Raw genomic sequence first — 13603 nt, forward strand, 5'->3', positions numbered from 1 at the left:
AAGCCAACCGGCCTACTGATCTTTGGTTAACTTCTAAACCCGCCAATATATCCGATTTTAAGCATATAATGGCATTTGCGAATGTTAGCGCTGGCACCATTACTCCTTTCCAGATTCCACGCACCACCTCATACTTATTGTGGCCCCACAGTGCTCTGTGTTTCATTAATGCTGCATTCCGCTTCCCCTTTATTTTCAGATTATCTTGGTGGTTGCTTGAGTAATTCTTTCCTTCGTTTATGTGTACGCCGAGGTACTTATATTGCTTCACTATGGGTATTACTTGCTGTTGAATTGACACCACGAAGTTACTCGTGTGTTCATTAAAGATCATAATCCCTGATTTCTCTGTGCTAAACTTAAGGCCTAGATTTGTCGCTGCGTTCCCACAGATATTCGCAAGTATCTGTAAATCTTTTTTATTGTCCGCTAGTAGCACAATGTCGTCTGCGTACATCAATCCAGGGATCTTCTGTTGCACCATTTGTCCATTACGCATGTAGGATAAATCAAAACCTAATTCGCTGTTTTCCAGTCGTCTTTCTATGCCCTTGACGTAAAGCGTGAACAACAATGGTGACAGAGGGCATCCTTGCTTCAATCCTTGGTGAATTCCCACCATTTCATTTCCTTTTCGACCTTCCCATGCCACTTGTACTTGGTTGTCTCGATATATCTCCCTCAGCAGCTCCACGAAATCGTCATCTATGCCTTCGTATTGAAGAATATCCCACAACAATTCCCTGTCTACGTTGTCATAAGCTCCTTTAATATCTAGAAATGCTACCCATAAAGGTCTTTTCTGAGCTACTGAAATCTCTATGCACTGAGTTAGTACAAACATATTGTCTTCTAAGCGTCTGCCTGGCCTGAACCCATTCTGTAGTTCCCCCAATACACCGTTTTCCTCCACCCACTTCGACAGTTCTAATTTTATGGCTTGCATTGCCATTCTATATATCACCGACGTCAGGGGCGGATCCAGGTTTTTTCTGAGGGGGGGGGGGGGGGTCAGCTTCTGTCAATGATGATGATGATGATGATAGTAGCCTTTCTGATTTACCGAAATTCACCGTTTCTGCTCACGATAAACCCGCGTTTTATACGGCTAGAGCAACACCTGTAGCCCACCGTGGTGGCTCAGACAGCGTTGCGCTGCTGAGCACGAGATCGCGGGATTCGCGGCGGCCGCATTTCGACGGAGGCGAAATGCAAAAACGCCCGTGTGCTTGCGTTGTGGTGCACGTTAAAGAACCCCAGGTGGTCAAAATTAATCCGGAGCCTTCCACTACGGCGTGCCTCATAATCAGAATTGGTTTTGGCACGTAAAACCCCAGAAAGAGGAAGAAGACCTGTAGCGAAACCAGATATCGGTTTTCCGAGCTTATAGGAAAAGGACGTTACCCAATACAGCCATGTGATTGGCGGCTGTGCCTGATAATACCGGGTGTTCAAAACTAAGCTTTATGCTTTTCTTAAAATTAGGCACTGGGAGGCACACGAAGACCACCTGTGCAAATAAGTTATGTGGCTAGGGGGGCACAAAGTAAGATGATAATTATCGCTGTGAGCAGCCCAATTAACTAAAATTGAACAATTATTTTTGTCGACTGCAGTAAGTGGGTATGTTTGTATTGAAAACTTAGAGGCAGTCGTGTTTATTACTGCAGTGAATAAAAAGTTTATTATTCAATTTCAGTCAGTTCGGCTGCTGACAGCGATAATTATTTCACTTTGTGCCCCCCTGGCCACATGACTTATTTGCGCAGGTGGTCTTCACGTGCCTCCCAGTCCCTAACTTTAAGAAAACCATAAAGCTTAATTTTGAACGCCTGGTATATCTAGCGTGTATTGTTTCTTAAAATAAAATTTGGGATGATCTGTTGCAGGTTCGTTATAAATGCGTAAGCACGGGTCCGTCTTTGGAGTTTTGTTGGGACACCTTGTTTTCTTTAAGGAGATTCTATGGGTTCGGCTGAGACACCTTCGTTTGCTTTGGAGCTCCAACGCGGCAACCACTACGCTGGTTGTTTACGATATGCGAATCGCCGCGTATGAAGACTCACGACGCCACCTACAAGAAGAACGATGCGGCGTAGTAGCCGAGAGCGCGAGCCAGCGTCTTCATGTTTTGTTTCCCACGCGACGCCATCCTTTTACACAAGGCGCGCATCTGCTCCCGTTTCTCTAACCACGCGACGCCATCCTAGTCGCGCGCGCTGGCGTTGGCCGTCACGCTCCCCCACTTCGCAGCCGCTGCTCGAGGCTTCGCCCCGCTCCGCAAGAACGCCCACTCAGATAAACGGATCCGGCTGCTTTGAGCCTCCTATGCTTAATGTACGACAATAAAACTGCGAAGTTACAATGAAAAACTTGTAGCGCACTGCGCTCGTACTGGATATTGTCAACGTGTAACTGTGATCACAATGAGTGCTACAGTTAAAAAAAAGTTGCCCATGCGGAGTTCTTAGTTTAGCTGTTAGTTGTTATTATTTATACAGGGTTTGTCCGAAAAGTAATGTCAGTACTGTCGATTAAAAAGAAACTATTGATCAGATCGGTACAACACAATAAAATGTTTCAGAATAGGCTCCTCCTGCGTCGTTACATTGCTTCTAGCGAGATTTTCAACCATCGAAGGCGTCACTGACAGTAGGCCTCCTTAGGAATGTCCTTTATAGCCTTGGTGCAAGCCTCTTCGACTTTGCCAACTGTCGCGAAATGTTGTCCTTTCATGGGAATTTAAAGCGCAGAAAGAAGAAGCCTGGGAGAGCCACGTCAGGACTGTAGGGCGGCTGGGGAACCATTGGCATCTTTCAATCGGCCAGGAAGCGGGTCACGAGGAAGGCGGTGCAGGCTGCATGGTGCATTGTCATGGTGAAGTTTCCAATCGCCCCCGATATCAGGCCGGGTGCGATGAATCCTTCATTTGAGTCGCTTGAGCACTTTTGACCTTTGACTTGCTAATTCTGGCCTTCTTGGGGCGAGGGGACGCCGATCTGTGCCACTTGGCACTTAGCCTTTTTGTTTCGGGATCGTATTCAAACACCCAAGTCTTGTCACCTGTGATGACATTGTGCAAAACGTGGGGGTCACATTCGCACAAGTTCCCAACCTCCTGGCACGTTTCAACTCGGTTCGATTGTTGGTCGTCCATTAACATTTTGCGCGAGATCTTCGCGCACACTTTTCGCATCTGAAAATTATTCGTCAAAATCTTGTGAACGGTACTTTTTGGAATGTTTACTGTCCGTGCCACTAAACGGACACTCAAACGAGGGTCTGAGTACAAAAGATATCTCTCGCGGGCGTCACATTTTCGTCGGTGATGGTCGTTGATGGCGGTACAGCGCGGGCTTCATCGCTGAACTCTTCACAACCTTCTAAAAAGACCCTGTGCCCCCGGTAAACTTGACGTTGTGACAAACAATTATCACCAAAAGCTGCCTTTATAATATCAACAGTTTCCTCTGCAGACTTGCCGAGTTTCACACAAAACTCGATGGCGGTCCTTTGTTCCAACGAGCGCTGCATTACGGCTTGCACGGTAAATGAAAATGAGTTGACGAAAAAATGCCAGGCCTGCGCGGCACACGCAGCACAGTCACAGCGTAAGCTAGAGGAGCGTTTCGACAGTACTACCTAGTAATTTGAGTGAATGTGTCAATAACGCGCTTGGGACGCCGTCGCGAATGCAAGCCGACGCATTCCATCGCCGATGGCTAGCGCCGTTCGGCCCAGCCAAGCGGCGGACAATGCAACTACGGCTGTCACATTCGCTCCCACTGCAACGCGCCCGACGCGGCCTGCTTGGGACTCCGTCGCGCGTGCAAGCCGACGCGTTCCATCGCCGGCGGCATCATCGCGACCAGAAACTGCTATTGGAATGAGCCCATAAAAGCTTACGCTGTAAAACCTTGTCCTTACTCTCCAGATGGTCGCAGACGACTGAGCGACCGCGCGTGCGTAAGCTAACTTCCCCCTACACCAATGCCAACTGGTCTTAGCGCGCTGCGACGTATAGTCGCTTCACAATATAATCACTGACATTACTTTTCGGACAAACCCTGTATATGAACACTTCAGCAAGTGATCTCTTTCATAAAGCAGGTTGGTCGCGGAACCGATGACAGCCAATGAGGCAACCGATGACACCCCACGGGGCAACTTGATCAGGCGCGACGGCACTCGTGCGGACATCGGCGTGCTTGGCAAAAGGGACGTCTCCTCGTTCATTCGACGCCACCGACGGGACGAGTAAGGCACCGCCGGCGCCAGGAGGTCTAGGTGTTCATGATAAAAAATAACTACAGCAACTTCGCAACACAACACCCCGACGGAATACAAGTAAGCTTGTGAGCGAGCTAGCTTTACTTCCACGTGGCTGATATCACTGGTACTCGCGAAAAATACTTTTGAAGAATGCTAGTGGCCATATTTTTTTGCGACAGGGCCGTCCCGCTGTCAGCGAGGGGCCGATGCGGAAATCTGAGGGGGGGGTCAGGACATCCGGACATCCCCCCTGGATCCGCGCCTGACCGACGTTACTGTAACTGGCCTGTACGAGCTCGTCTTATCCTTATCTCCTTTGCCTTTGTAGATGAGATTCATCTTGCTTTCACGCCATCCAACGGGAATATTCTTTGTTCTAATCACTTGCTCTATGGCATTAGTCAGCAGTGCCTTGCTTTTTGGACCGAGGTTTTTGATTAGCTGTATTGGGATTTCATCGGGTCCTGCTGCCATGTTGTTAGGGACATTTTCTGCTGCCTTTTTCCAATAGAAGCTTTCTATGCTGAATTTTGATCTCTCAAGCCTCTCTGTTGTTGCTGGATCTGTTGTCTGAACTACACTTTTTCTCGTACCGAAGTTATGCCTGATAACGTCTGTGATGTACCGCAGCGCATCATCGCCTTCATAGATGTTACCGTCTTCATCCCTTATAGCCGTTTGCGAGTTTCTAGTTGGAGCTCCGAGGGCTTTTATATGGTTCCAGAATCTTTTTGGGGCGCCTTTGTCTCTTTTGTGAATGTTATGCACCCAACGTTCACTTGCGCATTTAATTTTCTCTTGCACGAGCTCACTCGCAACCCTTTTCTTTTCTCTGTATGTATTCCATCTAAGGAGCACCTCTTCTTCTTGTAATCCCAACTTTTTGGCTTCTCGATGAACCCTAGATGCCTCTTTACGCTCTTCTATAGCTTGTTTAATTTCCTTGTTCCACCACTTACGTGGTTTCCTCTTTCCAATCCAACAATTGTATTGCCGTGTCCGCCTTGCCGTGTCCGCCACGATGGATGGATGGATGGATGGATGAGGCTGAACCCTTTAAATCGGGCGGTGACATACGCCACCTAGCCATGACTATTAAGATAATTTGTACTTTGTGGTGGGTGAAATTTCACCCCTGCCTTAATTTTATCCACCAATCAGATAACCTCTGTTTGGTTATTTCTACCCGCTTAAAGTCTATTTTGCCTTCACTGTCCCTAAACCCCAATGCTTTGAAAAAATCAGCCCCGTTGCCTTGCACTGTAGGGTTAAGCCCCTTACAGAAAAGTATGAGGTGTTCAGCCGTTTCCTCTTCTTCTCCACACGCACAGCACAACGTGTCTATACCTTGGTACTTGACTCGGTACATCTTAGTCCGCAATACTCCCGTCCTGGCTTCAAACAACAAAGAGCTTCCCCTAGAATTATCGTAGATATTTTCTTTGGCAATTTCTTGCTTGAAAGTTCGGTATGTGCCCAGTGCTGATTTCGTCTGCATCCCTGTTTTCCACAGACCCCTCTCTGTTTCCTTAACCTTTTTCTTAACTGCTGTTTCCTGGTTTGCACCCCTCCTGCAGTCCAAATATTTGATTGACAGTTTTCTGGTCAGCTTCCTCCATTTTGTATCAACATTCCTCATGTACAAATAACTGAAAACTCTCCTTGCCCACCGCTTTTCTGCCATCTCTCTCAATCGCTCCTCAAATTCTATCTTGCTGCTGGCTTCCCTGCCCTCGAATGACGTCCATCCCATGTCACCCTGTACCCCCTGATTTGGTGTATTTCCGTGTGCTCCCAGAGCCAGTCTACCTACCCCTCGCTGCTTAACTTCCAACCTTGCTCGAACCTCTGATCTCATGCACAGGACCGCATTGCCGAAAGTCAAACTAGGGACCATCACCCCTTTCCAAATCCCTCTCACCACTTCGTACCTATTGTAATTCCACAGTGCCCTATTTTTCATCACAGCTGCATTTCTGCTACCTTTAGCCGTCACATATTTTTCATGTTCCGCTAGGTACTCAGCCCCATTGTTTATCCACACTCCAAGATATTTGTACTTATCCACCACCTCCAGCGTAACCTCCTGTATCCTATGCTCGCTGCCCTGATTATCATTAAAAGTCATGACTGCCGATTTTTCTTTACTAAACTTCAAACCTAAGCTATCTCCCTCTTTACCACAGATGTCCATTAATCTCTGCAAGTCTTCCTTGCTGTCAGCCATAAGTACAATGTCATCTGCATACATCAGTCCTGGTAATGACTGTTTAATCCATTCTCCCTGCTTGGAATAGGAAAGGTTGAAGCCAAGTCCGCTCCTCTCTAATTTTTTCTCTAATCCTTGTAAATACAGCATGAACAACAGAGGTGACAGAGGGCACCCCTGCCTAAGCCCCTGCTGTATCTCTATAGGCCCAGATACCTTGTTTTCCCATTTTATAAGCACCCTGTTACTTTTATAGATATCTTTTAAAAGATTTCTTACTCCATCTTCCACCTCTAGAGTGCCCAGTATGTCCCACAAATCCTTTTGGATTACACTGTCATAGGCTCCCTTGATATCCAGAAAGGCAAGCCATAGGGGCCTGTGTTCCTTTTCTGCTATTTCAATACACTGTGTCAATGAGAACAGATTATCTTCTAACCTTCTTTGTTCTCGGAACCCATTTTGTAGTTCCCCCAGCACCTCCTCGCTCTCCACCCATGCCTGCAGTCTGTCCTTTATAATCTGCATCACCACCCTGTAAACCACTGACGTCACTGTTATGGGACGGTAGTTGTTTATGTCAGCTTTGTCCCCCTTTCCCTTATATATCATGCTCATCCTGCTCAGTCTCCACCCGTCAGGGGCTTTACCGTCCATTATCATTTTGCTCACTGCCTCTCTTAATGCTTCCTTAGATTTTGGGCCCAATGTCTTTATCAACATAATTGGGATGCCATCAGGACCTGTCGACGTGCTACTAGGAACCCTCTTCTCTGCCCTTTCCCACTCGCTTTGTGCCAGTGGAGCCACTGCACTGACTAGTCCATCCTCACCTGATTGAGCACATGCTATGTTTCGTTCTTTAAATTTTTCTGTCATCATTGTTCTTATATGTTCCATTGCCTCATCTCCCTCTAGTCGAACACCTTGAGCTGTAACTATAAACCTCTGCTCTAGGCTAGTCTTATTACTCAAGGAGTTGAGATGTTTCCAAAATTTCTTCGCTGCTTTTCTATCCTTTTTGTTTACTTCTGACAACCATTGGCTCCCCTTTCTTCTGATCTTCTCATTGATCAAATTGGATGCTTCCCTTCTACAGCTTAAGAAGTTGTTCCATTTTCTGCCTACATCAGCTTCTGGTTCACCCCTCTGCTTTGAATATCTGTGTTCCCTGGATGCTTCCTGGCGTTTCTCTATGGCCTTCTTAACCTCCTCATCCCACCAGCTCTTGGGTTTACGTCTTCTGTTCCCTTTTGTCCTGACTCGTACCTTAGTAAGCTCTAGCTCAAATAGTCCTGTTAAATTTGCATATGTCCATTCTGTTTTTGTATCCTCTGAAATTACTTCCTCAATTTGCTGGGTTGCTATTTCAAGCTGCTTTTCCGTGTAAAATATCCCACCTGGTTGTTCATCTTGCCTCCTACCTACTTTCATTTCCCTTCTAAAACTCACCTTAATACGTTTGTGATCACTACCTAGACTTCTGGAGCCATATTCATCTATGCTCATTACATTTAGCCTATCGTGCATCCTATGTGACATTAGTGCATAATCTATCGTCGACTGCAGGCTCCCTACCTCCCATGTTATGTGCCCTTCACACTTCTCAGTACTGTTGCATACAACTAAGTCATGCATTTCACACATATCCAGCATCATGTTGCCTGTTGAGTCTGTGTACCCGTCCATGTCTTCTATGTGTGCGTTCATATCTCCTAGTATAATAATCTCGCACCCTTCTCCTAGCTCATTAATGTCACTTGATATGCATTCCAGCATTTTTTTGTTTTCCTCTGTGGCATTTGCTCCTGTCCACAGGTATACAAAGCCAAGGAGTGTCTGCTCTCCTGCAACTTTCCCTTTTAGCCATAAATGCTCCTTGCACTCCTTGCCACGGGTCCGGTACAGCAGCGCCGCGGCGCGGGAGTTCACAGAAAAAGGTCCTCGCTCCTTCCATGCATTCGCGCGGCGCTTTGGACACTCTCCCATATTCTAGGTCACTCTACCGTAGCCTGCCGGATCATAGCCTCCTATATATTTTATGCCTGCCGGATTATCGGCGATCCCATTGATAGCGGCCGTCGTCGGAACTATAGCCGCTATTCTGGACATTCCGCCATTTTCTTCAAGGCGTGACGTAGGCGCGACGCTTACAAAATGGCGCTCATGGCCCCGTTTTGCTTTCGTAACGTGACGCAAATTTGACGTTTCGCCTAAGAAACTGTAATGTAGGCATTTAAACTAGCGTGGTTGATAAAGCAAAACAGTTTTCCTCCCCAGTAAAAATAAAGCAGCTAGCTCAAAGCGTACGATTATTCCATCAAAATCGTTTCTCGCTTCCGTCGTCTGCATGCGCGCAGGCTGTCGTCTGCTTCATTAGCTAGGATGCGTCTCCTCGGGAAACTGAATGAGTCATCGTATATTGGCGCCCACGCGCTTGCTTTCTACCTTGAGACAACATACGCGACCTGCCAGTGATGATCAGCGCACGCTCTAGGCCGCGTTATCGCTATCTGGTGAACCGCAAGTGACTCAGCCTGACTCGTCTGGCTGAGAAGCGGCCGAATATCATCGATAGCGTTGCGCGCGCCACAGGTATCCGCTTGCGCAACGCAAGCGCCGGCACTGCCATCTCTTGTTCACTTCGCTGCTTACTCGCCCCGCGAGAGGAAACATCAAGACGCCGCCTTGCGTACATTTATTTTTATAAATTAAAATTTCGCCGTTGTCATAACCTTTGATGACGCGAAAAGACATTAATATTGATTACAATGCAAACGCAGTAGCGAAAAGTGCAATAAGTCGCAAGAAGTTTGTTAGTTTCAACAATTATTATTTCAAATAAACGTGTTTTTATTAGAAATAATGGTTCAAAACACAAATGCCAACACCACCCGAGAGCGATGCAAATGCTATGAGCACGCGTTGTGAACAAAAAATTTTCATGGCCCCAAATGACAGGAAAAATGCGGCGATACGCATGCCTCACGACTGACACTGCATATGGCCGCTCATTACCATAATTCGCGCGGCTCGTCGCACCACAAATTATGGCGGAAAATCTCTGCAATGGCGGCCCAGCGCAACGTCACGCAACGTCAAATTGACGGTTACGAAACAACCCTTCCTGTGACGCTCCTCACGGGATATTCTTTCAGCCAATGAACAAGCTGATATGCCAGCTATCTTGGAACGCCACCACATATTCGCGAAATTGCAGATGCATTCCACGGGCTTCTGCACGCTACCGTCCACTTTCTTTTTAAAGCGCTAAAGTCGCAATATAGGTGCCAAGGACCACAAAAAAGTATTAGTCGATAAAACTTGCAGCTTCACGTCACGTTTCGTCATTCTGACGAAAACACAAAATTGCATTTTGCAAAACTTCCGTTTCCCGGCACAAATTTTGAAACACGTGACCTCTGCACAGCCAATGAGACAGCCAAGATGGCGGATAATGGCGGCCGTGCAGCCGCCATGCGTGTCCAGAATAGAGCCCTATGGCGGTGGCGCTACTTACGTAGGCTTGTCGCGTGCGAGCTTTTTACGTTTTTGGTGCTCATAGGTCACAAAAAATACGTAAAAGTAAATAAAAATTTTGTAAATCGTTATATATCTTAGTGTTGTAATAATATATCAATATAAAGCGGTCGTCGTCAAAACTTGTGATGGGGGCGCCACTTACGTATGGGTCTAAGGTGCACTTTTTGAAAGATTTTGAAAGTAAACTTCGCATTTTCGACGATATCGCTGCAAGAAAGAACTTGGGAAAAGCAGCGAAACATTCACAGCGACGTTTCCAATTCTGCGGCTTCCAAAAAAAGAAATCGTCTGCTACCACCGCAACCGCCGATTCAAACCTTTATTATGACAAGAGTGCGAACATGAGTGCGAACAACTTTCGTCGTCTGCTACTATTATGCGGCAGTTGCGACATCCCCACGACGAGGTTTGCTGCTCCCTTCAATATGCTGATTTTTACCCTACGTAGGTGGCGCCGCCATAGACGACTTCCTTTTCGCGCTCATCCGGCAGGCATAGACTATGCCCATGGATGTTTTTTTCCTTCCTCCATGATTATGCCCAATCAATGGCCCAATCCAGTATTAAAGTGTACTAGAAGGGGGAGTGGGTCCAGCGGACGCCTTAGCAAGCGGCGAGAGTGAAGCAAAAAACGCGGAAAATGTGGCGGCGCTGCCATCGCCTTTTCCTGAATCTCCGGCTGTTTCGGCAGCGCTCATTGGCTGAGGTGAGCTCGTGGGCTGAGTAGCTGTCGTCTGCTCGACGCACCGTCGTTGTTGCGTCGTTTGCGTTCTTTCCGCCGCTTTTTTTCCATTTTATTTACAATAGATCGGTGGGGAATAATCTCAGTGTTACCGCCACCGCGTATCCGCCTGTCAATGCTCAATGCAGCTGCGGTAGGGTCTCCGACGCGACAAGCGGCTGGCCGGCGAGCGGGGCCGCTCATTCGGAAGAAAGTGATGGTTGCGCCACCTGGATTTTCAATAAAAAATGCGTCAGTGCAGAGCCCTCGTTGGACCCACTTCCCCAATCTAGTACACTCTACCAGTATGGTGGCTCACTCTACTGTCGTCATGGCCACCATGATGTCGCTGTTGTCATGTTGAAATCATGGTTAGAGTGGGCACTCTAACCATGGGCACGTTGTACTGGTGATGACGAAAAAAAATGTGATGTACTTTTGGGACCCGGACGTAGGCAACTTCCACTACGGTACGTGCCCACTTCTTCGCTTGTAGCACTGTACAGCACTAATGCGGCGATGTCTGTCTACTCCTTCCTACTCGGGACGAATTGTCTTGCAGGATGAGAAGCGATTTGTCTGCTCGACAGCGCGAATCCCTACATATTAAGGGGCCGTTGCCTGTCCTTAAGAGAAAAGCATTTCCGAATAAATCACGTTTCCCTTCAGCCGTTGTAAACACGGTGCTCTGTCACTCCTTTGTCTTTTTCACAGGTTTACATGAATAGGTCTCGCACACCAGAACGCACGCCGTCACAATACTCTCTTTCCTGTGCGTACATGGTCGAACGCAATCAAGTAATCTTGATTGCCTCGGGCTATTTCGCATCACAACGATCTCCCGGACCGCACAGCACCGAACCGCGAAGCATTTCGCGACAACCCGAGTCTCAGTGTATTGTAACCTGCTTTCTAACCATTATATTTGATGGCAACTTTTATTCCTGCTCTGTATATTACGTTACCTCCCTTACTCAGTACCCTTCAATGAGCCTATAAGGTGTCGTTTATAAATGAACATGTAAATAAACTGTCGTCGGTCACCCTGACATTGCTCTTTCTGAACCAGAATGTTGTTCACGATTCAAGTGCTCAGTGTCGCGCAACTTGGCAAAAGGAACGGCAGTCTGCTTGGAACATGAAACCTTTCTTTATCCAAATGCAGGTCCGGGTCACCCGATGAAGCCACAGCGATTGTCGGTGACGCACAGTCTGGTGATGCACTACAGCCTCTTCAAAAAGATGCAGGTGAGTGCCTGCACATGAGCCAGTGACATCATCCGAGAAGCGTGTGTCGCTAGATTGAAATTGCACTTTTGTGCGTCGAATTCATGGCCGCTGTTAGCTCTTGGTTGTATCCCATACCCGTATACACATGCACACCCGGTAGGCCATCTGAAACAGCTAAATATTCGTTGGATGTGGACTCGATATTATGCGGCAGCGCCGAATTGCAGTGTCCGCCAAATCGAGCAGCAGAAGTGCACAGCTTATAAATGTTCGTTGGGTGTGGACTCGATATTATGCGGCAGCGCCGAATTGCAGTGTCCACCAAATCGAGCCAGAAAAGTGCACAGCTTATAAATGTTCGTTGGGTGTGGACTCGATATTATGCGGCAGCGCCGAATTGCAGTGTCCACCAAATCGAGCATGCAGAAGTGCATAGCTTATAAATGTTCGTTGGGTGTGGACTCGATATTATGCGGCAGCGCCGAATTGCAGTGTCCACCAAATCGAGCAGCAGAAGTGCATAGCTTATAAATGTTCGTTGGGTGTGGACTCGATATTATGCGGCAGCGCCGAATTGCAGTGTCCACCAAATCGAGCAGCAAAAGTGCACAGCTTATAAATGTTCGTTGGGTGTGGACTCGATATTATGCGGCAGCGCCGAATTGCAGTGTCCGCCAAATCGAGTAGCAGAAGTGCACAGCTTAGAAGTTCACTCATCAAGTGTTACCTGGTGAACCACAGGGTTTGCTTCCAAAGGGCTTAAGCAGGTAGCACTTAGTTCTAGTTTGATGCTTGGGGAATCGATATTGCCTTTAGTCCTCGTAAACTCCACAGTTTTCCTTTTAAAAGCTCACCCACTGTCTGGTAACGCGTTCCATTTTCTCGAAGGTTGGCCAAGAGGCACACGCCAGACAAAATGCATCTCATTTTGTTTCCTTTGTTATCGCCAGTGGGGGCTAAAGGTGGTTGCGAAAAACAAACGCAAATAAAGCACAGACTGACAAAAAACGTGATTTGATACAACTTAAAACAGGACAACAAAAAATTTGGAAAGTGAGAAACAATGCTACATAGATAAGCAAAATATGCATTAGGTAGGAGGGTTGACATAGGTAGACTATTGAGAGTGATTTGTAATGAAATCGTCATATACTGCCAACAAAAATATTGATGCTGATTTTCAACACACTGTTTATTTCTAATCTAAACTATTGTCACTTAGTTTGGGCTACTACCACACAGGGATATTTGGAAAAACTGTATGTACTGCAAAAAAAAATTCTTACGAGTCGTAGAAAACGTTCCAAAATATTGTCACGAGCAATGGCAAAGACAAAGACATTGTAGTGGGGCTGGGTCAGAGGCTCTCTTGTTGGACTGAAAACCTGCTGGAACCTGTGCGCTCTGTGCAGTCTTGACTAGGCAAGCGCTAGCCGTTCACAGTTAATTAAATACTCCCCGTAACATCTTTTTGGTGGAGGTTGCGGGCTCTATTCCACCCGGCCCTGGATCTTCGGAGCGGACGCCACGTTTCTCCCGCCTCCATGGCCGAAGACAGTACGCAGTCATCGCAACCCGTGCCTGCGGCACCGCCGACCGTGGTCCTTTCGCAGCCCCTCAACCCCGGC

General features: G+C 47.2%; 1 protein-coding gene across 2 annotated transcripts in view; it reads left to right on the forward strand.

Moving 5' to 3' along the window:
- Positions 1–11053: 11053 nt before the first annotated feature.
- Positions 11054–13603, forward strand: part of LOC119433431 (histone deacetylase 3) — a 140788-nt gene continuing 138238 nt past the window's right edge. Inside the window, exons 1-2 of one of the 2 annotated variants that reach the window (XM_037700637.2) lie at positions 11054–11215; positions 11911–11993. In XM_037700637.2, coding sequence (XP_037556565.1) covers positions 11158–11215; positions 11911–11993 — 141 coding nt within the window. In that variant the 5' untranslated portion in view covers positions 11054–11157. The remainder of the gene's footprint in view (positions 11216–11910; positions 11994–13603) is intronic. The other variant, XM_037700638.2, reaches the window with a different exon arrangement.

This window comes from Dermacentor silvarum, chromosome 11, assembly GCF_013339745.2.
Source record: "Dermacentor silvarum isolate Dsil-2018 chromosome 11, BIME_Dsil_1.4, whole genome shotgun sequence".
In the NCBI taxonomy this organism is placed as follows: Eukaryota; Metazoa; Arthropoda; class Arachnida; order Ixodida; family Ixodidae; genus Dermacentor; species Dermacentor silvarum.